Source organism: Ornithorhynchus anatinus, chromosome 10 (genome assembly GCF_004115215.2).
Source record: "Ornithorhynchus anatinus isolate Pmale09 chromosome 10, mOrnAna1.pri.v4, whole genome shotgun sequence".
In the NCBI taxonomy this organism is placed as follows: Eukaryota; Metazoa; Chordata; class Mammalia; order Monotremata; family Ornithorhynchidae; genus Ornithorhynchus; species Ornithorhynchus anatinus.
The window spans coordinates 48,884,536-48,910,141 of record NC_041737.1 but is presented as its reverse complement, the minus strand read 5'-3'; the positions used below and the strand labels follow the sequence as shown (position 1 = coordinate 48,910,141).

Below are 25,606 nucleotides of genomic sequence, written 5' to 3'. Positions count from 1 at the left end.
CTTCACTTTTGAGGTTCAAGGTAGGTCTTTGCTAGGCTGACAAAACTGAGAAATGACCGGACCATTTTGACGATTTGGAGAATTAAAACAATTGCTCAGAATTCATTTTCAAAAGCTGGGAGAGATTTGTGTGAAATCGACCAAGTTCCTGGGAATGGGAATACTTGACTCTGTGACACCAATGGGACTTAATGCGCTCACACTGAGAGGAGAATAAACCCATTGTGGGTAAGCGTTGAAAATGATGAACAAGTTTTTATATCATTCTGCCCTTTCTGACTTGAAGACGTGGTGATTCTTTGCAACACCCACAGTCTTTCTGGGGAAGAAAAAAAAGACAAATTATCCTTTTGTGCCCTAGAAGTGATGGCTCATCTGATGAAATCTAATCAAATGTACAGCACAAGCAGCGGGCTATAAATTAAAATGTCTTTATGATGCAAATGAAGGTACAGTACTTAGGCTTCAGGGCTACTGGAGTAATCTCTGAAAGTGATTTTAAAAATGAAGCCCGTGGCCCAGTTTTAGAAACGCAACACCGGAGGGGCCTGCTCAGTTTGAGCTCTAAAAGAGCAGCCAGAGGATGTGGCATTGGCCGTTTACAATTTCAGCTGGAAAAAAAAAATGACATGGCAGATAAACTGGCAAATATTTGCCTGGTGGTGGGAATAAGGGAAAAAATTTCAAATATAGGGGAGAATTTTCACATTATTAGACCCTTTATTTTCAAATAATCCCCAACCTTCCCTTTGGTTCATTTTCTAAGTATTTTGCTCATCCCTCAGAAATTTATTTTATAATTTTTTTTGAGTGATCTGTTCTTAGGTCTCCTTCTTATAATCTTTTCTAAGGGCTCAGGCCAGAAATGGCATAACCGCTCCGCTTCAGCCTCCTGCAGCTCTTATTTATGAACTGTGAGCATCGTGGTGTATTACTTATTGTTGACACCGCGCCTTTGCCCGTGTGGACCCAGACTGGGGAGGAGTGTGGTACTTTCCAGGCACAAATCACGGTCCCTCCCTCTACCCCACCAATGCCTGCTGTCTACCAACTTTTCTATACCCAGGTGCTTGCTCTCCGCCAACCCTTCTACCCCAACGAATGCCTACTCATCGTTAGGATCTGAGGCTTTTGGACACTTTATATTTTTGATTTTCAGGGCTTGGCCATCCCTGGGTTAGGATTTATTTGTTGTATATTTTAGGACATTGTTTGCCTTGCAAACTCAGTCATTTCCTCCCAGAATGTCATATGCAGAGAAGCAGCGTGGCTTAGTGGAAAGAGCACGGGTTTAGGAGTCAGAGGTCGTGGGTTCTAATCCCGGCTCCGCCACTTGTCAGCTGTGTGTCCTTGGGCAAGTCACTTAACTCCTCGGTGTCTCAGTTACCTCATCTGTCAAATGGGGATTAAGACTGTGAGCCCCACGTGGGACAAGCTGGTTACCCTGTATCTACCCCAGCGCTTAGAACTGTGCTCAGCACATAGTAAGTGCTTAACAAATACCAAAATTATTTTTATTGTTATATGGCAGGTGGGTAATCACCCCCTGAAATAACCACAAGTTGGGAAGTTAAACTAAAATAATAGTACACTACTACCTGGAATTGGTGTGGCACTTCATTTGTCAGCTCTTTTAAACCTCATACCTAGCAAAAATTAATCCACTCCATGTGGAAAGAACCTCGGCTTCAGAGTCAGAGGTCACGGGTTCGACTCCCGGCTCTGCCACTTGTCAGCTGTGTGACGGTGGGCAAGTCACTTCACTTCTCTGTGCCTCAGTTACCTCATCTGTAAAATGGGGATTAACTGTGAGCCTCATGTGGGTCAACCTGACTACCCTGTATCTACCCCAGTGCTTAGAACAGTGCTCTGCACATAGTAAGTGCTTAACAAATACCAACATTATTACATTATTATTATATTCAAAGGAATAGAGATGATCAAGAGTTAATAATAATAATAATAATGTTGGTATTTGTTAAGTGCTTACTATGTGCAGAGCACTGTTCTAAGCGCTGGGGTAAACACAGGGGAATCAGGTTGTCCCACGTGGGGCTCACAGTCTTAATCCCCATTTTACAGATGAGGGAACTGAGGCACAGAGAAGTTAAGTGACTTGCCCACAGTCACACAGCTGACAAGTGGCAGAGCTGGGATTCGAACTCATGAGCCCTGACTCCAAAGCCCGTGCTCTTTCCACTGCGCCACGCTGCTTCCCCCAATCTACACTACCATGCTGGGCAATAGGATATTTTATTTTTGCCCTTGGTTTTTGCAAAGTGCTTTGACTTCATTTATCTCATTACGCAGAGTATCCTTAAACAAAGCAGCTTCTGATATAGATATGGAAAGAACTCATTCTAGACTCTGTATTACAATTTCATACATCCTTAAGAGGAGCAATCAATTTCTGTTGGTTCAACTGAAGTGATTCCTAGATTTGTTTCTTACCACACACAAACCTGGTTCGCCCTGAATGTTTGGGCAAGTCCTTAAACTTGGCTGAGTTGCTAGGTCTGCCCAGTTCCTGCCTCTCTCTTCAAGAGGATCAGATAATTTAAAGCATCTTAATGAAGGACACCAGGATAAACTCTGGGGCCCTGAATAATGAGCAGCCCTAAAAATTCAGCAGGAGAAGGATCAGTTTCACACTTGAGACCCAAGCTTAAAGTTTAGGTTAAAGGTCCTCCTGGAGTCTGTAGCTTGTTTCTCAGGACTCCTGACAGCTGCGGTGATTCCAAACCACATTCTTCTCCCGAATCAAGGGTAGGCAGCACTCTGAATCATTAAATATTAAACCCTTGCATTCGGGAACATTATTCACTCATTAATATTGCATTGTGGCCTAAACTGCATTGTTCAAAACATTTTAGGATGTTATGCAAGACTGTCAAAATACATTAACAAACTTACTCATGTTGAACTAAGCAAAAAAAGGATGAACTATTTGTGCCACAAACACGTTGTCTTTGCGGTTTTGAACAATGTAAGCATTTTGAATCGTGGAAACTTAAACATCGAAACCATGGACAAGATAGGGTGGAGGTTTTGGAAACCAGATGGAATGAATATTCATCTTCAACCAAACACCTGCTACACATAATGAAATTTAAAGTTGTCACTGAAAAAAATCTCTCTCTCTCTGTCTCTCCCTCTGACTCTCCCCTTCTCTCCCTCCTCACTTTACAATAACCTGAAACCTGCATCCAGGTGGTGCCTTAGGTGTTCCCTCTGAACATGCTGTTTCATCCCAAGGGAACATTTTCAAATATTTATGTCCAATTCTTAACTCTGCACATTTGAGGAGGACAGGCCTCCTCCTAGCTCCAACATTTACGGGGAAACATTTGATATTTGACAGAGGATGAGTGAATGACAGTTTAATCGGGGGAATTTTTTGAGGGCTCATAGTGTGCAGAACATTGTACTAAGCACTTGGAAGGGTACGGAACAATCAAATTAGTAGACATGAAGCATTGGACCCATGGCAAGATTTATTCTGAACTGTTGTGAGCCCACCTGATTTCGGATCACCTTCACAACCTCCTTGTAGTGAGGAAACCAGATGCTGATCTCCATGAAAAGTAACATTTTTCAGTTGAAAATTTCTCTCTAGAATTTTAGCTGTGGCAGAACTGTTCGATGGATGAGTAGAATGAAAACAGGCCAAAGGTATAAAAGTTGGCAATTGACAAGGGATTGCAGTAGTTGCTGATTTCTGGTGGGTGGTTTCAATAAATTATCACAGTCCAGCAGGATAATGTGGATTTAGACAACAACTCTTGATCATGTCTACTCCTTTGAACATGGAGTTGATTAATTTTTGCTACGGTAGGTGGATTAAAAGTTTCAGGCTGCCAGCAGCCTAATCTTCCACACCTACAACTATAATTTGGAGAGCAGCAGAAATGGATATTGTGAGGTAAATAATGAAGGTAGTAGAGTGAATCCCTGCTGACTGAGAGCTAAATTATTCATTTTGTTAGTTTAGCTAACATGGTTCATGCTGTGTGGGATTTCAGCACTATGTCATATACTAATATTGCATAATTAAAAACCCTTCACTCTTCAGCCCAGTAATGAAGTTGAGATTTGGAAATGGTTGTTAACATTTTGGAAATAGAGTTTCATCTACTCAGCAATCTTGGTGGATCCAGTTTGCCTACTCATTTTGAAGTTTGCGCATTATTAAATAGGCGGGGAAGATGTAAGCAGCGTGCCAAACATATTAAAATGCAGTTAACCTTTCGTTCCTCATCTTTGTACCGTTTATTGTTCAGGACTGTGTACGCTCTGTTATAAAAGTCCCGCATTTCAGGGAGTTAAGGCTCGATTCCCTTGGAGGTGGCTTCTCTTTCCTCTCCCTCCCACCCCCTTGTTGAAGTTTTCATTCCTCATCCCTCTCAAACATAGTTCTTTTTTTTCCTTGTTTCAGTTGGTTGGGACTGAAAATGCAAGAAACAAACATCATAATGCTCCCTGCCGGTTGGGAAGACAAGCATTTGAACTAACCATAATGTTTCTTCCTCTCCCCTAACGTTTGCTGAAGATTCTTTATGAAGATCCTCCCTCCCTAATTCTCTTTCCTCGGCTCTTTATTAAGAATAGATGAGAGAATTTTCTTTTGCGGCAGCTGGAATAATTCACAGATTGATTACTGGGTTCGAGTTTGCAGTTAAATACCTGAATTGAAAGATGGACACATCTATGAAGTGTCATGGCTACATTTCACAATTTTATTTTTTAACCCGCTGCACTTTTACGGTTCACTTGTTTGTGCAGTGTCTCCTTTGCCTAAATTGAACTGGCCTTTTGACAAGACAATATAATATACTTGAGAGACACAGAGTTGGCTCAGTACTGTAAACTACAAAATAAAATCCTGGGTGACGTGAGAGGTGGCGGGAAAAATGAGCTCACTGATTCAGTATCTGCCTTTTGGACAGCGTTCCAATTAGAAAGTGTAATGGTAATAATAATGAAAAATATGGTAATTGTTAGGTGCTTACTATGTTCCAAGCACTGTTCTAAGCACTGAGGTAGATAGATACAAGTTATTCAGGTTATGCAGTCCCTGTCCTGCATGGGGCTCACAGTCTTAATCCCCCTTTTTACAGATGAGGTAACTGAGGCACAGAGAAGTGAAGTGATTTGCCCAAGGTCACAGAGCAGAAGTGGTGGAGCTGGAATTAGAACCCAGGACCTCACGACTACCAGGCCCATACTCAATTCCCTAAACCACACTGCTTCTCTTATGGTACAATCGGCCGTTGCCTCTGCCTTGCCCGGTCCACTCTTGACCGGTCTGTTCCCTCTACTGGGGCCGGGAAGAGAAGTTGGGGCTACAAGGGGGGAAATACACTCATTCAGTCGTATATATTGAGCGCTTACTATGTACAGAATGCTGTACTAAGCACTTGGGAGAGTGCAATACAACAAACACATTCCCTGCCCACAGTGAGCTTACAGTCTAGCAGAAATGAGGGCAGTGCTGCTCAGAACGCCACTTGGGGTCAGGTACCACTCCAGACTTTAAGCTGGTTGTGGTCAGGGAACGTGTCTGCCAACTCTGTCGTACTCTGCCAACCGCTTAGTACAGTGCTCTGCACATAGTGAGTGCTCAGTCAACACCATTGATAATGATTGATGACAGGCTTCCTGAAGAGTGCGGGGACAACTGGGTGAGGTTGAGGGTTCTTGGAGGGCTTCTCAGGGAGCGGCAGTCTGTGAAAGCTAACGTGGATTGCAGCAGTCTCGCTACCACAGTTTCTCCTTTGAAAATACAGGAGGAGATAAAGAATGAGGGGCTTTGGGGCATTGGTGGGAAACTGCTCAGAGCAGCGGAGAACAGAAGCAGAATGGTGGGATAGGGAAGCAGCGTGCTCTAATGGAAGGAGCCCGGGCCTAGGAGTCAGAATCGACTTCTGTGTGACCTTGGGCAAGTTACTTCTTGGTTTCCTCAACCCTAAAGTGGGAATCCAACACCTATTTGCCCTCCTCCTTAGACCATGGGCCACATGTGGGATGGGGACTGAGTCTGACTTGATTTTCTTGTCTCTACCCCAGGGCTCGGGACAGTGCTTGACACATAGTAAGTGCTTTAAAGATACCAGTCTTATTAGGGGCAGAGAGGAAATTGGCCTCCCCACTCTGAAAGGACGTCATTCATTGTCATATTTATTGAGCGCTTACTGTGTGTGCAGAGCACTGTGCTAAGCACTTGGGAAATACGATTCATGTTGGGGGTCATCAATATGTCATCGTTTAGAGCACTGTGTACCTCTGAATTTTCCGTAATGAAGTCGATCGGAGCCCAAGGTAAAATTTCAGTGTGAACCTGCCTGATTTGGCCCGAGATATCTATCTTGGAATCATCTCGACGTTCCGTGTTAACTTAAATATTGAAAGGTATTTTAAGCAGAGGTCCCGGTTGCCCAAAATGAATATCCTTTTAATGCGCTAAAACCTATAAATTTTATTATTAAATAACAGCACTGTGGTTTGAAATTTAAATAGTCATGTTTTCATGATGTTATTGACCCTCTGCTACAGTCAGAAGCTCAGAACCCAGCTTTTTTACCTTAAAAAAAAAGTGAGGTTGTAAATTTGTTTCCTGGTATTTGATTCTCAATCTCAGTCTACATGAATTGTCAGCAGTACTTTTAATGGAGTTTGAAACAGTTGCAACAGAGAAATACCCTTGCTGTCCATTCTTTGTTTGTCAGATGAATAGTTTAAGTTGAAAGTTGTACATTTGTGCAGTCAGTATTTTTTAATAGTCTAATAATTAGTTTGTTGAATCGCCCACTGTCAGCTATTCTTGTTAAAATGTATAGCAAACACGATCGGAACTGCTGGTTCAGCGTTTGTTCCGACAAAATAAGATGCATTAAATTAACATTTGTCATTAGCATTAAAAATGACCAGGGAGGGCCTAGTAACTCATTTTTCTCTTCCTGCCGTTGGAACGATTGTTTTCGTTTTATCACATGACACCACATTCGCCTGAGCTATCCATTTTAAAGCAATTAAAATTTTTACAGGGCTTTACAGAGATGGCATGGCACAGTCGACTGAGCAGAAGTCCGGGGATCAGAAACTCCAGCTTCCTAATCTAGCAGTTCGCAAGTCATTTTAGGAAGAAACTTCCCCTCTGAAAACCCCAGTTTCCTATTTAACCCTAATCCTTCTATAACCTCCCTGCTGGGGCTGTTTGAAGATAATTATTAGAAGGCTCTGCAGAATTCTTGCCAAGTGGAGTCCTGTAGTATTATTAAATACAAGAAAGAGTCAAAATTCTTAAGCCCGCTTAGCCTGCTTCATGCACCTAAGGTGGCGTGCTAGGCCGTCTCAGCATCTGTGCTGAGAGGAGTAGATGATCTAGAGAGCAGTTGCAATGTTAATAATAATAATAATAGTATTTGTTAAGCACTTACGATGGGCCAAGCACTCTTCTAAGCTCTGGGGTAGATAGGAGGTAATCAGGTTGTCCCAAGTGAGACTCAGAGTCTCCATCCCCATTTTACAGATGAGGGAGCTGAGGCCCGGAAAAGTAACGTGACTTATCCAAGGTCACCCAGCAGACGAGAGTAGAACCTTCTATTCGGCTATGAGACCTGGAATTTTTTTTAATGGTATGTGCTAAGCACTTACTACGTGCCCAAGTGCTGCGCTAAAAGCTGGGAGAGATGCAAGATAATTAGGTTAGACACGGTCCATATGCCACATGGGCCTCCCAGTCTTAATCCCCATTTTTACAGATGAGGCAACAGACACCTCAGTGAATTGAATTGAGAAGTGAATTGACTTCCCACAGAAGACAAGAGGCAGAGCCGGGATTAGAACAAAGTTGCTGACTCTCAGGCCCGTGCTCTATCCACTGGACTGTGCAGTTTCCCACAGTTTCCAGAGCCGTCACTCACATCCACCTTCTAGAGCAATCCTATCGTTGTTCCCTTTGTTCCAGGCTTTGGGTCAGATGGCCAGATAGGATCACCAACAATGAGGTCATGAAATGCAGTCAGTCCACCAGCATTGTAGCAAATCCCATCTCTCAGTGGGACCCTTGAGGAGACTGAAAGATAGCAGCGTACCCAAAAAGCTGCCGAAACCCCTGAAACAGATAGCTGAAGTGTGGGGAACTGTGAACACTGAGGGCGAAAGCAATGTTTTTCAAGACACAATGGAGTTGTGGAGTTGTGGAATAGCGGTGCGCAACTGAGACTCTTCAGCGAAAGGCAGATCAGCCTAGTTTCTGACAATGAGGGGGAATTGACTATATGGTGGTCTGCGGGAGGTCTGAAAAAAAAAAATCTGTTGCCATTGCCTTGGCAATGTTTTGTCTTATGACAGCAACTTGATACGACCATACAGACCCTATTTTTTATGGAAATCTGCCCAATTCTACTGAGACTGAGTGTTTTTCTTGGGGTATCCTGCCTCCCCAATTAGTCGAGAGTCATTGCATTCTCCCTGGTCACTCTGCCACTCATCTGTGTGACCTTGGACAAGTCGCTTAACTTCTCTGGGACCTCAATTACCTCATCTGTTATAAATGGGGTTTGAGATTGTGATCCCCAGGTGGGACATGGACGGTGTCCAACTTGATTACCTTGTATCTACCCTAGCGCTTAGAACAGCGCCTGGCACATAGTAAGTGCTTAACAAATGCCATAAAAAATGGAGACAAAAAACCAAAAACAAAAAACAAGATTGTTACTTTTTGCCATAGAAGCCCAAGGGGAGAGATCATGTGCATTGAAAATAATAAAAATCCCAGACAAGATGATGCTGAATATCTACTGGACAATGGACAGATGAGCTTAAAACTAAAGTGTCCGGTATGAAGCCACACTTCTCGTCCCCAGTTGACTCAGGCTTCAAGAAGATGATGACATTATTATTATTATTGAAAGTGCTTGGCACAGAGTAAGCGCTTATACAATTATTATTATTGTGGAATTTCTTAAGCACTTACTAGGTGCTTAGCATTAGGAAAGATATAATGCAGTCAAGTCAGGCATAAACCGTGTCTTACTTGGGGCTCACAGACTAAATGCAGAGGAAGAAAATGTATTTAATTCCCATTTTACAGATGAGGCAACTGAGGTACCAAGCAGTTGAGTGACTTCCCGAAGGTCACACGGCAGTGACAATCGAGGCAGAATTAAAAGGGCACCAAGCTGTAACGAGTAGCAAATGGCTCTAGTGCAACAACAGGCAGTCTTTCCATGAACGTGATGTCAGAGGGATCGCTGACCCCTTATCGGTTCAGTCATTTCGCTTGCACTCAGCTAAAATCACAGTCGGTAACATCATCTTCGAATCCCGACGGGCCGCTGTGGATATGACTTTACAGTTTGTCTGTTTTTTCTTTTAAAAGATCAGAGAGAAACATAATTCATCATAGGAGGTTTAGTTGGCATTTGGAAATTCATTTTACTGGCATATCTTAAGTCTCTCACCTGAGCGAAAGTAGTGCCGAGAGAGAGAAGGTTGATGCAAGAACTGGAGCCCTATATGGGCTGAGTCGACTTCTGTTTGTTTCATTAAGCTTCAGCAAGCCACCCAATTATATAATGCAAATAAGCAAAGTTTACACTAAACTCCTACTTCTTTACTTAAGTCTCTAGAGAATTTAAATGAGGTAGGCTATGTGCTAAAAAGAAGGAATTTAAATGAAACTTTCATCAGGAGCTTAAAGCCAAAATGTTGCTGCGCCCAGGAATCTGAAATAATAGTCTCCTCCTGGAGTCCCTACCCAAATCCTGTCACTTTGGTGGAAAATGCTAATAAATGAATAAGTGCTGGGTTTGCCCAGATACTATTTTCATCATTTGAAACCCATGTTCTGCACTCACTTTGCAGTATTACCACTTCGGGCGATACTTAGGTGAGCGGCCAGGATCTCAGCAGGCCCCTCCCCTGCTCCACCCTGCTCCATAAGATTCACCTCTCCACATCAGCCTGGCATCCAATTTTCCGCCCACCCTCTCTCGGGGTAGCCTCCTTGCCTAGTTTGGAAAGGAAATTGTGCAAAAGCAGGCACGCATTAATTGGCACGCAGAGGGTTGGCACCGGCTACAGGGAGCTTGGCTGATCTCTGCAATCCACCTAGCAGGGCAGTTGAACATAACAGCAGTTAGTCAAACCGTTTTGTCAGGAAGCCGGGCGGCTGCCGTTTACAGAGGTTAGGAAAAATCGCCGCCCAACCTCGCAGGTAAGAGGATGTCGGGAGGTGGTGTCGTTGAGGGCCAGATAATTCTACAGCATTAAAATGAGGTAAAGCTCTAACACACAAATGAGAGAGGGGCTGAGGGGCAGCAGCAGGGCCGGGCGGTGTGAATTTTAAGAGATGTAACTGTGGCGCACAGTTTCTTTGCAGGTCAGTTCCTTTTTAATGTATGATCAACAGGAACAGCTAGAGAAAAGATAATGATCAGAAGAAAACACTGCATCGAACACACGTTGAGCTTCCCGGAACCTAATCCCTGGAATTTCAGTGTGCTCCTTTCACATTCCAGGGCGGGACAAAAAGGAACTCTTCCACCCTCTCTCCCATGGGGCCCACTTTTAAAGAAATAGATTTTGATAATCTCGAAAAATGACACGGTGTATGTTTTCAATGCCGCTACATTTCCTTTTTATGTTCATGGCCATACGGTACAGTTGATGCACGGATATTATTGGAGTAATTGGAGGGACCTTGGGAAATAGTTCAGTGGAATTGGGTCTGTATTGGCATAATTGGACTTGTTGCTTGACTAATTAAGGAGGCTGCTTAATAAACTTTATAAATGCTCCCAACTGATTGCAGTGCATTGGAGAGGTTTGTATTTGACTACAGAAAAATTGAAGGATCTAATTGTCTTTATCATTATAGTTTACACATTTATTACGGTCCTCGGGGAGGAACGTAATCTAGTGGAGTATCGTAACTCTGAAACATTTTAGAAAGTGACCCTGCACTTTATAATTGGTGTTCTGAAGCTCCCTGGGTAGAACATAGTTGCAAGCTACTGTCCGAATTTTTATTTTCTTATCCTTTTTTTTTTTTTAAAGAAGGCTTTTGAATATAAACTTGTGATGTTCCAGTACGATCATTGAACTCTTTAGATGTTGACTTTGCGCTTGATGGGAGAATCTATATAGAGCAGTTGCTTTTCAGCATGACCTATCCAAAACTTATTTATTTTAGGAGATTTGTCTTTGGCATGCTTTTTTTTTCATTTAGGTTTACTTATTGTATAATAAGGGGTGTGATGAAAGGAAGCCATTCTCTAACTGGGAATATTCAAGAAATAAAAAATCATGGTTTGGAGAAGATCAGTATTGGACAGAAACTGTTTTTCTCAATAGTCTCTTGTAGGGTTAATGCAGTTTACTAGTGAAAGTGTTGAGTGTTTATTGTGTGCAAAGCGCTGCAGTAAACACTGGCAATACATGGGTGAAAATTAGGGCTCCCAACCCTCAAAGTGTTCACAATCTAAGAATAAGGCAGGCCAAGGGGCTGGCAACAGACACGTTTGAAGAAAATAAGAGGAAAAACACATGATGAACATTAGGACAGGAGAGGGATAAATTCAACAAAAATGAAAAGCTTTAGATTGTCCAACAGTGTTTAAATGGTTTGGTAGTAACATAAGTAATGGCATAACAATAATAGCAATAATAATTATGGTGTTTAACTGTTTACCATGTGCCAGTCACTGTTCTAAGCACCCGAGTAGATACAGGCAAATTGGTTGGGCATGGTCCCTTTCCCACAGTCTCCCCCTTTTTCAGATGAGGAAACTGAGGCACAGAGAAGCAAAGTGATTTGCCCAAGGTCACACAGCAGGCAAGTGGTGAGCCAGGATTAGAACCCAGGTAGTAACTTACTGTAATGAATAATTTACCAGGGGAATACAGACATAGACATATTGAGTTTGTCTTTGCCCCCCCAAGTAGGAGAGTTGTATCTCAGGGCAATTGGATGTGAGTTGTCAGAGAGTCAAAGACTCCATTTCCAGCCTTCCTAGGATGAAACTTGGCCCTTCCTTTTCCAGGCCCTGCTGTAGGGCTTCCTTCCTTTGGGGATGTTTGGACTTCACTCCTAGACTAATTTTGGCTTGAGTGCTTCCCCTCTGAGGGTGGCATGAGAGTCAGGCACTGTACCCCCTCACGTTGTTTTGTGGTAAGTCGGGTTTGTGGACACCCCCGGAAGGATTGGGGCCCATCAGAGGTTTCCAAATGATTGGATTAGTGAATTGTTAACAGGCTAATAAATTGAGTAGAAGATTTTTGGGATTCGTGTTGCTCTGGCATCAGTAAGTGACGGATGGCTGTGAGCCCCTTGTGGGACAGGAAAGGTTTCCGACCCGATTGTCATATATCAAACTCAAAGCTTAGTACAGTGCCTGGCAGAGTAAGCACTTAATAAATACCATAAAAAATAAATGAAAATTTCTTGAAAGTGTTGGGCATTCTTCTGATTTATTAACTATTGGGTGAACATTGCTGCTCATGCTTCTAGGAGGTTATTTTTCTTACTAGGTGAATCTCTTTTTGAACATAAAACCCCCCAAAGCACACCTCTACAATGGCTTTCTTAAATTTCACATTGAGTTGACTGATTTGTTAAGGAAGGTGTTCCAGCTGTTTGGAACATTAGAATGATTATATCAAATGTAATTACTATTTATTTTGACCTTGTTAAAACTGTGCATTTTCTTATCCATACTTGAAGCTTCACTCCAAGCGCTTTCCAAGTGTCTGCCACCAAAGAATCAAAGCGTCATTCATTTTGAAGTTCAACTGCATAAATATGGTGGTTTAGCCACTTTGGAAATTAACATTCTCTGAAGAAAAATTTACTTTTAAAACAATGCTTTCCCTTCCTTTAGTAGGCTGAAACAAGAAAAAAATCAGGCACGCGATGAAATCAACAGATTTCTGGAACGGGAACGGACTGCCACCAACGAACAACTGACCAGAGCTATTCTACGGGAGCGGGCTTCGACCGAGGAGGAGCGCTTGAGGACGAAGGACTTCGTAAGCCTTTCAAATTTCCCATCAGACTTAAACCCGGAACGCACACTAATGTTTTGAAAGTACTGTCCTGTGAACTAGCTTTTAAGTGTACAATTTTCTTTCTGTACATCGTTCTGTACATGCTCTTCGTTTTCACCTTCGTCAGACCTCTCCAGGATATATGGTCTTAATCCATCAGTGGTATTTATTGAGCCCTTGCTGTGTGCAGAGCAAAGCGTAACAAGACTTGATAGACACGTTCCCTGCTCACAAGGGGCTTACGGTCTAGAGGGGGAGATGGCCGTTAATATAAATAAATTAGGGAAATGTACATAGTGCTGTGGTGTTGGGAGGGGTGAATAAAGGGTTGGAATCCAAATGCCATCAGGCCTAGGGAAATACTTTCAGCTGTCTAAAGTGAGTGATTTCTTTTTTTTCCCTATGACGCTTGTGGTTGTGCTGTGCCGGACCCTCTGCAGTCAACAGTTGCTGCTGCTTCTCTGCTTCCCTGACCAACAGCTTCTTGCTGCTGTCCAACTGACCCCTTCCTAGGTGGTGGTGTCATTTTTGGAGTTGGCATAGGGTGGGAGGGACAGGAAGCTGCCTCTAACATCAGAAAAAACAAGGGATGGATGGGAAAGGTGGGGAGCTGAAGATATGGAGGGTTAGAGTCGGTGGGGCAATTTCAAAATGATCCTATCTTTTCCCCTTTAATGTGCCTCTTGGATTCTGAGCGGCTTTTAAAGATTCGACAAATTATGCTTGGGCTCGCGTTGTCCTCCTGAATGGCAGTTAGATGCAGTCTCGAGTGCTACCGCCATTTTTAAAGAAAGGCAGGTGGGAGAAATGGAGAAAAGGGTGGAAGATAGGATGAAATACGGCAGCCTTTCTAGTGGACTGCGAGAGAAGCAGCATGGTGAAGTGGATAGAACACAGGCCTGGGAGTCAAAAGGTCCTGGGTTCTAACCCGACTCCCCCACTTGTCTGCTGTCTGGCCTGGGGCAAGCTGTTTCACTCCTCCGTGCCTCAGTTACCTCCTCTCTAAAAAGGGCATGAAGACTGTGCGGGACAGGGACCGTGTCCAACCTGATGTGCTTGTATCCACCCCAGCATTTTGTACAGTGCCTGACACATAGTAATCGCTTAACAAATACCACAATTACTGTTATCAAGCAGAAGAGTGAACTGGGCAGTGACTTGGGACTTCCGACTCTCTTATCACAGAGTTTTGGTCCAGCCGTCTCCTTACCTCTTCTCCCAACGATCTCTACAGGGCTCCACTTCTCTGTGCCTCAGTTACCTCATCTGTAAAATGGGGATTAAGACTGTGAGCCTCATGTGGGACAACCTGATTACCCTGTAACTACCCCAGCGCTTAGAACAGTGCTCTGCACATAGTAAGCGCTTAACAAATACCAACATTAAGTATTTGGTTGCCACATGAACCCAGCCCAGGACTGGCACTAATTCCCAACCATTCTCAAAAGAAGCCTAGAAATTCAGATCCTTGGTTGGACTTCCAACTTCGATCCTTCAACCACAGCCTCTCTTCCTCCCTGTTAGTGAAGTAGAACTTGGGAATGGTGAGGACAAGAAAGATAAATAGAAATTTTTTTTGATAACAATTGCTTTGAACTTCTAGAAAGGCATTACGTAAATTCCAGATAATCATTATGGATATTTTTCTTTGAAACCAAGCCACATAAGATGGCTGAGTCTGAAAGAGGAAGGTGCAATTTTGGGCAGGCATTTTCCCAGGAAGAATTTAATTTCCTTTCTTTCCTAACAGGACTTGCCCACCAAATTGAAATTTGGTCCCCATCCTGCTTGGTTTTCCCCAATATCAGCAAATCTTCCTGTGTGACAGTATAGGGAACTTCTCCACCCCTAAATTGTATCCCCTTCTGCTCTCTCTTGGGAGTCATGAGAGCAGCCTTAAACGACTCTGCAGATTCATCATATGGTGAGGGGTTGGAAGGAGTGCCATTCAAAACTTATTTTAGAGCACAGTCTCATGGAGAAAATACTGAGTTTTCTCTTGTCCTGGTTTAGTTTTTTGTTTTTTTTTAGTGGTATCTGTTATGCATTTGCGATGCGCCAGGCCCTGTACAAGTCGGGCTAGATACGAGCTAAGCACGTTGGACCCGGTCCACATCCCACATGGGGCTCACAATCTTAATCTCCATTTCACAGGTGAGGTAACTGAGATCTAGAGAAGTTAAGTGACTTGCCCAAGGTCACACAGCGGACAAGTGGCAAAACTGGGATTAAACGCAGGTCCTTCTAACTCCCAGCCCTGTGCTCTATCTACTAGGTCACTCTGCTGCTCTCTCTTGTTGAATGTTCTTTATCAAACCCACTGTGCGAGTTCATTTGTTAGTTGACTTTGTGAGCTATTGTTAATACCTTTTAAGCACACAGGGTCTATGAGTTAAAAAAAAAACAAAACAAAACTGTCTTTAGTTTTACCCTGAGCAAATGAGGCCCTTTAAGTGTTGGGGAGATTTGCTTGGGAGTTTGCACGAGTAGCTAATAAGAATGCTTTGTATGTGACTGTAGTTGATTTGTAGTTCTTTTGTCAGGGAAATAGCTCTGGCTGCGAGGCTCTGTTGGCCACTGATTGGGGAAGAAGCTTTGCACAGTTTGTTTCCAATTGTTGATGTTTTTAGCGAGCACTTAACTGAAAGGTAAGCACCCCACTGAATAATTAGTCAGGTTCGGGGACAGTGTCCGTGAATATTTCTGTTCCCTGGTGCTTGCAGACAACTTGAAGGGGGAAGACTCTACATCTCTTTGCTCCCTGGGGGCAAAGCCTTGGTCTCCACCCATGGTCTTCCCCTAGTACTTCATGTGGTACATACTAATGGGGCCTTCAGAGCTTTGTCGGTGATGAGGTAGGTAAACCTGTTTTGATAAACTTGGAATATCCCCCCGTACCAAGTCTTAAACAGTAGTTTTCCAAGGAATCCTCTCGATCCTTTAATGTACTTGTGCTTCCCTTTTCTTCAGTTCTTCTAGTTGCGTGATCTTCTTTGAGGACTTATCATGAGCCACATCTAACTTTGAGGCTCTTTTCCAGTGGTGACTTGGTGAAATACAACCTGTGTTCTATTCTTCTGGGGAGATTGTTTCCATCCCCCACCAGAACAGCGGTGGGTTTTCCCAAGAATCCATATCAATTTTAGTGTAGTAGACTACACTTGATCTTATGCTGTTTTTTTAAAAAATAATCAACAGGACCTTCCTTCCGAACATAAAATAATATACAAACCAGTTTGCTTTAGCCTCCTCTTGTTGAGTGGTTTTAAATGTGGAGCCCCTGCCATAAATAGCTTATTGACATTCCATCACTTGCATCATTATGGGTGTCTGGGTGAGGGATGGCAAGCACTGAGTAAAAATCCATAGATACCCAAAGTGCAAAGGGCCAGTTATATTTCCATCTCTTTATAATGACCTGGCATTTACTGTTAACATATTTGCTTCACTGCCTGGGCTGAAATGAGCTGTCATTAAGACCTTGGAGTTGTATTGAACTACACCTGACATTAGAGTCTCTTTTGCTACTGAAGAGGCAGAGAATTATTGTACTCAGTGCTTGCTCTAACTTGTAGCAAATTAAAAGTTTATCATTATCCTTATCCAGGATATCAATCCACACCAAAGAAAAATAAGTGTTTGGCCTTTATTTCAAACAATTGAAGTTGGGACCAATAGGAACAATCCAGAGGCGTGGTTCAGGTGCAGGATTTACGGAAGTTCTTTTTCTTCGCGGAAAGTCATGGATTTAACTGTGTAACGTACTCTTGGATGATCAGTTCCCAAGCACAACGGTGGAGTAAATTTTAAGTTTTTAGCAGCTTCAGTAAATTCGATTGTAAATTGAGCAGAGACATAATTGCTAAAATGCAGTATTGGATTTCCACTTGTGTATCCAGACAAGATTTTTTCATCATAGAGAGTTCATGCCACCTCTCCCTACGCTCTAGCCGACGGATGTCTTTGAATGTTTGTTTGTATACCTCTCTCAAAGCCACACCTCGAACTGTGACTATTTTCACTGTTTTGACTAGTCTTGATATCGTGTACTTTTTCTGTGCAACCCACGTTCAGTGGGTGATGTCTAGAAAAAATACCATTGGTCAGGATTGCCAAATGTAGTGAGGGCTCCAGCCTCCAGAGAACAGGAGTCTGTTTACAAACTTACAGTATTTATTACGTCCCTCATTTAGCTCATTCATCATTTTAATAGAAAAAATGACTCATTTTGGATGATTCTGGTATAATTCAAGGTAAGCTACATCGCCCAAGGCAGAATACAATTTACACAGGCAGCACCGAGCTGTTTTCAAAAAAAATTATATGATCAAAGACAATAATTTATGATTATTTATGACAAAGTGAAATTGTTAGAAGGCTCACCTGTAAAGAAATTTGATCATAAAACTGATAGCTTAGAGGCTAAAGCTGAATCAAAATTCAGACTGGCTGCTGAGATTTCTGAACTAGCAATCCATAGGTTCTAAAAATTGATTTAAATTTCTTTCTCCTTCCAAAACAGTAATGCCAGAGGTAATTGCACATTTGCTATTGTTCAAATGGTAAAGGGAAAAAAAAGTTTCATGGGGAAATCGTATCCATCTCACCAGATATCTATTTTATGGAGGAATATTCAGTATAATCTCCTCGTGGTCTTGTTCCTGAATATGTGTCTCATTTACATTGTTTATTTTGTTCAGCGTTCCCATTACAGACATTTTCTAGCATTGAATATTTTTCTTTTTTGGTTATTATCATTCTCTAGCATTTCAGTGAAATCTGTATACTTTATTTTGGTGATTTCCAAACAAGTCATTTGTGCAGAAGTTATTGGTTTCGTTTAATGGGAAGGAAAATGGTAAGGTCTAGGATCAGATCTCTGCTTGATGAACCGTTGGGAAGATGTGTTTTAGTGTCGAAGGTTAAAGATCCTCCTCTGAATACTTTCTCCTACCTTCGAAGAGCCTCTCCCTTGCTGTCAATGGGAAATGAAAACCCAACACTTACCTGGAGATACTCTATGGCTTCATCCCTCATTCACAGTGAATGGCAAAGTCGCTGGATCAAGGAACTGGACACAAGTTTGGGTTCATAAAACATCCCTATAGTGAACTAGACGTAAAAGCAAATTCAGTGCATAGCAGCACTATCTTCTTTAGTCTGGTGGTGAATTGAATACATTTTGTACTTTCTGATTCAAATCTCATTCGTATCCAGGATGATTGAAACTAATGCATAGGTTTGTCTCGATAAGCATAGGACTCGACTAGAATTGGGAATTTCACACAAAATAAATTCAGCCTGTCTCCTGTCATTTTAGTTAGGCAGATGGTTGGGGTTATTTTGGACTGTCTCGCAGTGTCCTTGATCCTTGCCTGCTGATACAATTAAAGGAGAAATATGGAGGTAAGGCGATTACTATTTCCTGTTCGCCTTCCTGTTTTTCATTCTAAAGGACAGTTCGTATCAACAACATGCTATCTGGAAAAGCTAGTTAGGTGTAAAAAAAAAATTATGTACTGACCATAATTGCTCTTAAGTGACTTGATTTTACAGTGGGGAAATATTTTTTTTTTCCAAAGCAAATGGCTCTCCTTAGGGAATAAGATGCCATGTAGATAATGAATTCTTCTAGGAACTAGTGCTTCCAACAGGTGAGTTGTTGACTCCAAGAGCTGAGAGAGTGATATAAGAAAGCTGTTAACTAAAAGATGCTATTAAAAAGGAAAGGTACAGACTTAACCCTGGACCAGTTTGTACAAGGCAGAAAACAGATGAGATTTCCATGGAAAGAGGACTTATGTGATCTACATTGTATAATGTGAACTTAAAGAGTACAGTTTGAAATGGAGGAAAGATTCAGATAAGATTTGGAAACAAAGGGAAAGCAGAGGAGTTACCAGTGAAGATGAAACACTGGTAATGATTTTGCTAGTTTAACTGTGTAAAAAGGAATTATTGATACTTATTGAGCACTTATTGTATTAAGTGCTTGGGAGGGGACAGTATGACCGAGTTGGCAGACGTGCCCAGGGATGTTCTAGGATCTCAGCTAGTGGGATATGGAAGGAGTTGGAGAAATAAAGAGTTTTCAAACATTGATGCTAAGGCTTAATGGTAGATACATCGAGGAGCCCGAAAGTTATTTTGGATGAGTTTCATTTCTTCAAGGTGCTTGAATGACTTCGATCGTGCCTTGCAGTGGTAGCTTCGTGGCAAAAATGTCGGAGACAGATAGTAATGACAGTATTCGTTAGAGAAGCAGTGCGGGTCAGTGGATAGAGTACGGACCTGGGAGTCCGAAGGAGCCGGGACCCAGTGCCGGCTCCACCGCTTGTCCGCAGCGTGACTTTGGGCAAGTCACTTCACTTCTCTGTGCCTCAGTTCCCTCATCTGTAAAATGGGGATTAAGACTGTGAGCCCCATGAGGGACATGGATTGTGTCCAGCCTGATTAACTTGGGTTTTCCTCCACGTTATGTACTGTGCCTGGGACATAGTGCTTAACAAGTGCTATAAAAAAGTGGCTAAGCCCTTACTACGTGGCAAACACTGGACTAAGTGCTGCGGTAGATACAAGGCAATCAGGTTGGGCATAGCTCCTGTCTCTCATTGGCTCACAGACCTATTTTTTCCCCCTGCTCATTCCCCTCTTAGTCGATATGTATCAGAGGTTCATGTTGAATCGTTTAAGAGCGATATCCCTTCTTCCTAGAAATTGGAGGCAGTTCCTTGTCTGAATTTCCTCCCATTCTCTTTTCAGCTGGGGTGGCTGAGTTGGGTGAATAATGTAGTTTTATGTATAATCAGGGAGAGAAACCATCATTTTCTGGACATAATTTCATCGTTGGCATATTCTGAGCAAGTCTTTGAAATTCCCCGTGCCCCGGGTTCCTCCTGTTTTAAATGAGCAGGATGATATGGGCAGTCTATCTTCCAGGGATGTCATATGGACGAACAGATTAACAAAATGCAAACATTCCTGGAAATATGAAGTACGAAGCAATAAACATTTATAATTTGACATCTCATAAGGCAATTCTGAATTATGATGAGTGAACTGCTTTCTTGCCTTCCATCTGCTTTGTTTTGGTGGGCATCATCTCAAGTTGCATTGGAATAAAATGTAAAGGATAAAGATTTCTTTTGTTGGATAGGATGGGGTCTCTAAGAGCAAAAACTACTTATTCTGTATAGTAAACACGGTCTGATTGCAGGGTTTAGTTTGACCTTCAATCTGCTAACTAAAAAATTAAAAAAACCCACACAATCAGATGTTTCTTTTAATCAAAGCAATATGTTAAATAGGTTCCTCTCGAAGACTGTTCTCTATTAACTGACACGTGTTAATTTCCATGCAGTCGTTAAGCCCAGAATCGCTCATGACAGAATCTGAATTAAGCACTTGTCATATCTCTGTGTCCAGATGAAGATCTATCATTTACAAAGCTCACTTCACTTCACATTTGTTCCTTTTGCTGAATACAAATTATGTGTTAATTTTTAATAAAACCACTGCATCATAATCTCCTTTTGAGGCATCTATTCATTAACTAGTTTGTTGCGCGGCCCTCCCCCTTTCTCCCCCATATTGTATTTTCAGCACATGTACCACAATGCCTGTAGAACATTCCCCATCATTTCCTGTCATGCATGGGCGACGGGAAAATATATCGGTCCTTGATACACTTCATTTTTTTTCCCTCCTTGAGAGATTCAATAGTCTGTAAGGAGACTGTATCTTTTACGACACTGAAGGTGTCAAAAAAAAAATTCTAACTAAAATTCCTCTTGAAAATTCAGCACATTTTATTCGTATATCTACATCTCGTAGATCTCTAGTTACAAGTTATATTTGTAGCCATATGTATGCTGGGCTTATATAATGTTTTAATCCTTCCCCACCCCTCCACCAACTCCTTTCTCTTTTTTCTTCTCCTTGAACACTCCCTATACTTCTGGAGCATGTAAAGCGTGTCCTTAGAGTGACACAACAAATGCCGAATTTGGAAGTCCTCAAGTTTTGGTGTAAACGACATGGTACAAATGCATCCAGTGAATTAATACACGTTCCCCTGACAGAAATGCCGGGAAAAAATAGGAAAGGCAGTTTTGGTTTTGTCAGAGCTTGCTACTTCAGAGGTTAAGAGCGACTTGCCAGTGCTAGAAATATCACAGGCTCTTATTTTGGTAATACATAAGTTAGCGACTCCAATTTTAGTGTTCGATGTTTTTGTCTTTGTATCTTGTCATCTCAGATTTTTAGAATACGTCAGGGCTTCCTTTTTTTCATTGTCTAATGGTAAGACTTAGGATGGAGGTGAGTACGAGAAGCTGGGAGTTTTTTAATGGGTCAAAAACCAAAACTAACTTAAATAGCTATTTGGTAATTGAGAATTCCCTGAAAATTGACCCAGGTCAGCTGCAGAACCATCCGTGCATTTGTCTTATGCCTGCCACCCCGGTATCTTTTGTAGCTCTATAAAAGGCAATTTATGTTCCTATATTGTTACTCTTTCTAGTAGAAGACAAGTGTACAGGTTGTTTGTTTATATTTATTTCCCTCCCCAACACACCGCATTCCCACGTATAGGTCACGTTTTGCGACCAAGTCGTGGCCGGTTTGTTCAACAGGAGTCTTGAACAAGCCAATACAGGAAGTGAAAAAGAAAAAAAAAATCACGTGTAGGTGCGAGCTGACCTCATGGTGAACGATTCCTTGATTCACCTGCACCAGAGTCCTGCCTACCTTTTTCTAGTGGCTAAGGGAATCCACTCCAGCTATCTGGTAACTATGCCACCGACTCTGTGCCCTCAAAATAGGAAATGCCCCAGCACTGCTCTGGACCTCTGAAGCCTGCTCCACAGTGGCTTGGCTCCCCCAACCCCATCAAAGCCCAGAGCCATCTGGCCCACTTTGTGGGATCGGGATGAATGGAGAGGCAAAGTAGCATTTGCTCTTTTGCCCCTTGAGAGCATCCTGGGTGGGAAGCACCCAGTTGACTCATATAATGGAGTGGGATTGGTTATATTTTCCTGTTATTTCTCAAGCCAGAATCTTTGGTACTGCATGTGGCTTAGTGAAAAGAGCTCAGGCTTGGGAGTCAGAAGTCGTGGGTCCTAATCCCAACTCCACCACTTAGCTGGGTGATTTTGGGCAAGATACTTCACTTCTCAGTGCCTCAGTTACCTCCTCTGTAAAATGGGCATTAAAACTGTGAGCCCCACGTGGGACAACCTGATTACCCTGTATCTACCCCAGCGCTTAGAACAGTGCTTGGCACATAGTAAGCGCTTAACAAATACCATCACTGTTGTTATTATTAAACTGAAGGCGTCAAGCAGAGGGAGTGGTAAACTAAAGTTGGCCACGGGGAAATATGCCAAGTCAAGGACTAACAATTCAGGTTCCACGGTAACACTCTTCCTCTGACTGCAAGCCTAGTTCCTGGTTGAGGATTATTACCTTTTAAGTAACTCAATCCACGTCTGGTAGACTTTTACCCTCTGTGCTCTGACCTATTTGCTGCTGTTGAAGATCTTCAAATGTAGCAAGGAACGGGGAGTCAAGGTTAGGTGCTCACCTGACCTCCCCCCCGCTAGCTGCAGCCCCACGTGATACTTTCTAATTCCCCCATCCCCTCACATTATACTTCCTAATTCCCCCATCCCTCACTTCTTGAAGTCCCCTTGCTCACACTTCAAACTATTCACTTGCCCTTCTCGAAGCTTGAAGCAGATAGAAAAGTGGATAAAGCCGTGTGTCAGTATCCTGAATTGGCATTGTAGGTACTTTTAATCAGGCCTGAACTTAATGGGCCCCACACAAGTTGGTAATTTATTTTGCTCTTAAAACCTTTGCTTGGTGAACCTTAGGGGTGGCACTAACCGTTTTTGCCCGTTACCCTGTATTCTTATTTTTGTAAAGTCTCTAATTAATAGGGCTAAAGAAGTACGTCAGGTAAGATAGCTTGTAGGAGTTATTTTTTACCCTTATAATAATAATAATAGTAATGATGGTATTTAAGCGCTTACCCTGTGCCATTCACTGTTCTAAGCACTGGCTTAGATACAAAGTAGTCAGGTTGTCCCAAATGGGGCTGGCAGTCTTAATTGCCATTTTACAGATGAGGTAACCGAGGCACAGAGAAGTGACTTGCCCTAAGTCACAGAGCTGACAAGTGGCGGATATGGGATTAGAACCCTCGACCTCTGACTCCCAAGCCCGGGCTCTTTCCACAAGCCAGGCTGCTGCAAGATAAAGTCTCGATGCTGTGGTTCAGGGACTTGTGCTTGTAAATGAAGCAACCCCTCATTACACAATTCTTTTCCCGTTTACTATAGCATTGGCAAAAGTCATCATTGTAGAGTGGGCTGTTGGATTTGTTGCTGAGTCCATTCCCAGCACTTCTAAAAGAAGGAAGCAAGTAAATGAATGAATAAAAATGGAGCTGGAAATGATGACTTTCACCTGGGCTCCCTCCAAAACAGAGAGAGAATTAGGCTGCCGTGGAGCCTCTCGATCTGTGGTCTGTACAAAGGTGGATCACTTTGCTCTGACCTCTCCAATTAGCACTACCCTTTTGGGCTGTAATTGAACCTGAAGCAAATATCCATTGAACAACTGGATTTTTAAAAATTTCAGCAGCTGCAAAAGAACATCTTTAAACAGTTTAACTGGCAGATAGGAGTGGTTGCTTTATTGGGAACAGAGGATCGTGGAATGAAACAATCGGCATACGGAAAACCTCTCTTCGTTGGCGTTTAAAGACGATTTTGCTAAGGTTGATTTCAGGGGTCTAAGATATAATGATGCCAACCTCGTGTATTGTTGGATCATTGTGGATTAGTCAAGGAGAATAGCAGCAGACAGACTGGTCTGCGTTAATGACCATCACAGGGACTCCATTTTGAACCAAAACCAGGCTAGTCCTTGGAGCCTTCCCCAACCACACCCGCCACGAATGTCTATTTACCAGACCCGACTTCAGGCTTTTCGGAGTGAGTACTGGTGGTTCAGATTAACTGTGATTCTGCAGGTCCCTAAAATAGATCTTCCAACTACCTAGTTGACTGCCCTGTTGTTCTCCCCCAGGGCAGAGGGGTGTGGATCTCAGCCAATCTATCAGTCGTACTGATTGAGCGCTTACTGGGTGCAGAGCGTGTACTAAGCAGTTAGAAGAGTATAATGTAACAGAGTTGGTAGAAACATTCTACCAGTGCAGGAAGGGGGCTCCAGGAGAGAAGTGAAATCAATCAATAGTATTTATCAAGCACCGACTCTTTCACCGAACTAATTGCCTGGGAGAGTAAAATAAAGCTAAGACGACAGTCACTGCTCTCGAGGTTTCCATGTAGTGGAGATGGGGAGGGGGGATGGCGTGGGGCCAGTGGCCCCAGGGCAAAGATCTGGCCCAATCCTGGGCATCCTGGCGGCCGTGGATATGAGGTTCCGGCAGAACTTATGTACCACAGACCTGTTCCCCTAACCAGCATTTAATTTTAAATTGACGCACAACTTTGTTCTGAGTCAGTTGGGGATAATTGTCCAGGTACAGTTTACAAATCTCAAATCTCTACTGTGAGCTCACCTCCTCCAGGAGGCCTTCCCAGACTGAGCCCCCCTTTTCCTCTGCTACTCCTCCCCTCCCCATCGCCCCGACTCCGACCCTTTGCTCTACCCCCTTCCCTCCCCACGACACTCGCATATATACGTACATATTTATTATTCTGTTTATTTTATTAATGATGTGTCTATATCTGTAATTCTATTTATATTGATACTATTGATGCCTGTCTACGTGTTTTGTTTTGTTGTCCATCTCCCCCCTTCTAGTCTGTGAGCCCATTGTTGGGTAGGGTCTGTATCTAATTGTTGCTGAATTGTACTTTCCAACTACTTGGTACAGTGCTCTGTGCACGGTAAGTTCTCAATAAATACTATTGAATGAATGAGTGAAATCTGGGTTTTCACACTGTGGAACAAGGAATAGGGCTGTCAATAATAATAATAATAATGATGGTATTCGTTAAATGCATACTATGTGCGAAGCAGTGTTCTAAGCGCTGGGGTTTATATAAGGTACTTATCTAGCTCTTAAATTGCCCTGGCTAAAAAATCTCACCATCATTAGCTTCTTTCTCAAACACAAAGGGCAGCAGTATGTGGATGTGTAGAGACGCAACAAATATTGCTGTCATTCATCAGCAAAAAAAAAAAAAAAAATTCCACCCATCAGATGTCCTCTGCCTCTACTTCTCTGTTTCTTTGTGGTAGATTATTTCACAATATCTTTCAGTAACTCTCCCCCTCCCACTGTAGGGCTTACTAATTACACCCAGGATAAGGACAGCTAGCCTCTCAACTTTAACTTTTCATTAGTTGTTGCATTGGTTGAGTTCTACGGTCAAGTGTGTATTTGTTTAAGAAGATGAAGAAAAAGCTCTCAGTTAGTCATCTAAGGTTAATACCATGGAGAATTTCTATAATGCCTTTTCATATCTGTGATTAAGTTGATATTGCTATCCCTTCTAGGCCCGAGGCTAGAATTCTGCCC

At 42.6% G+C, this 25,606-nt stretch overlaps 1 protein-coding gene across 3 annotated transcripts in view; it reads left to right on the top strand.

Annotated features, from left to right (window-relative positions):
* The window catches only part of CHCHD3 (coiled-coil-helix-coiled-coil-helix domain containing 3), a 203,986-nt gene that overhangs the window by 52,975 nt on the left and 125,405 nt on the right, over window positions 1-25,606 (top strand). For all 3 annotated transcript variants that reach the window (XM_029073345.2, XM_007671037.4, XM_029073347.2), the window contains exon 4: window positions 12,885-13,032. In XM_029073345.2, the coding sequence (XP_028929178.1) occupies window positions 12,885-13,032 (148 nt within the window). The remainder of the gene's footprint in view (window positions 1-12,884; window positions 13,033-25,606) is intronic.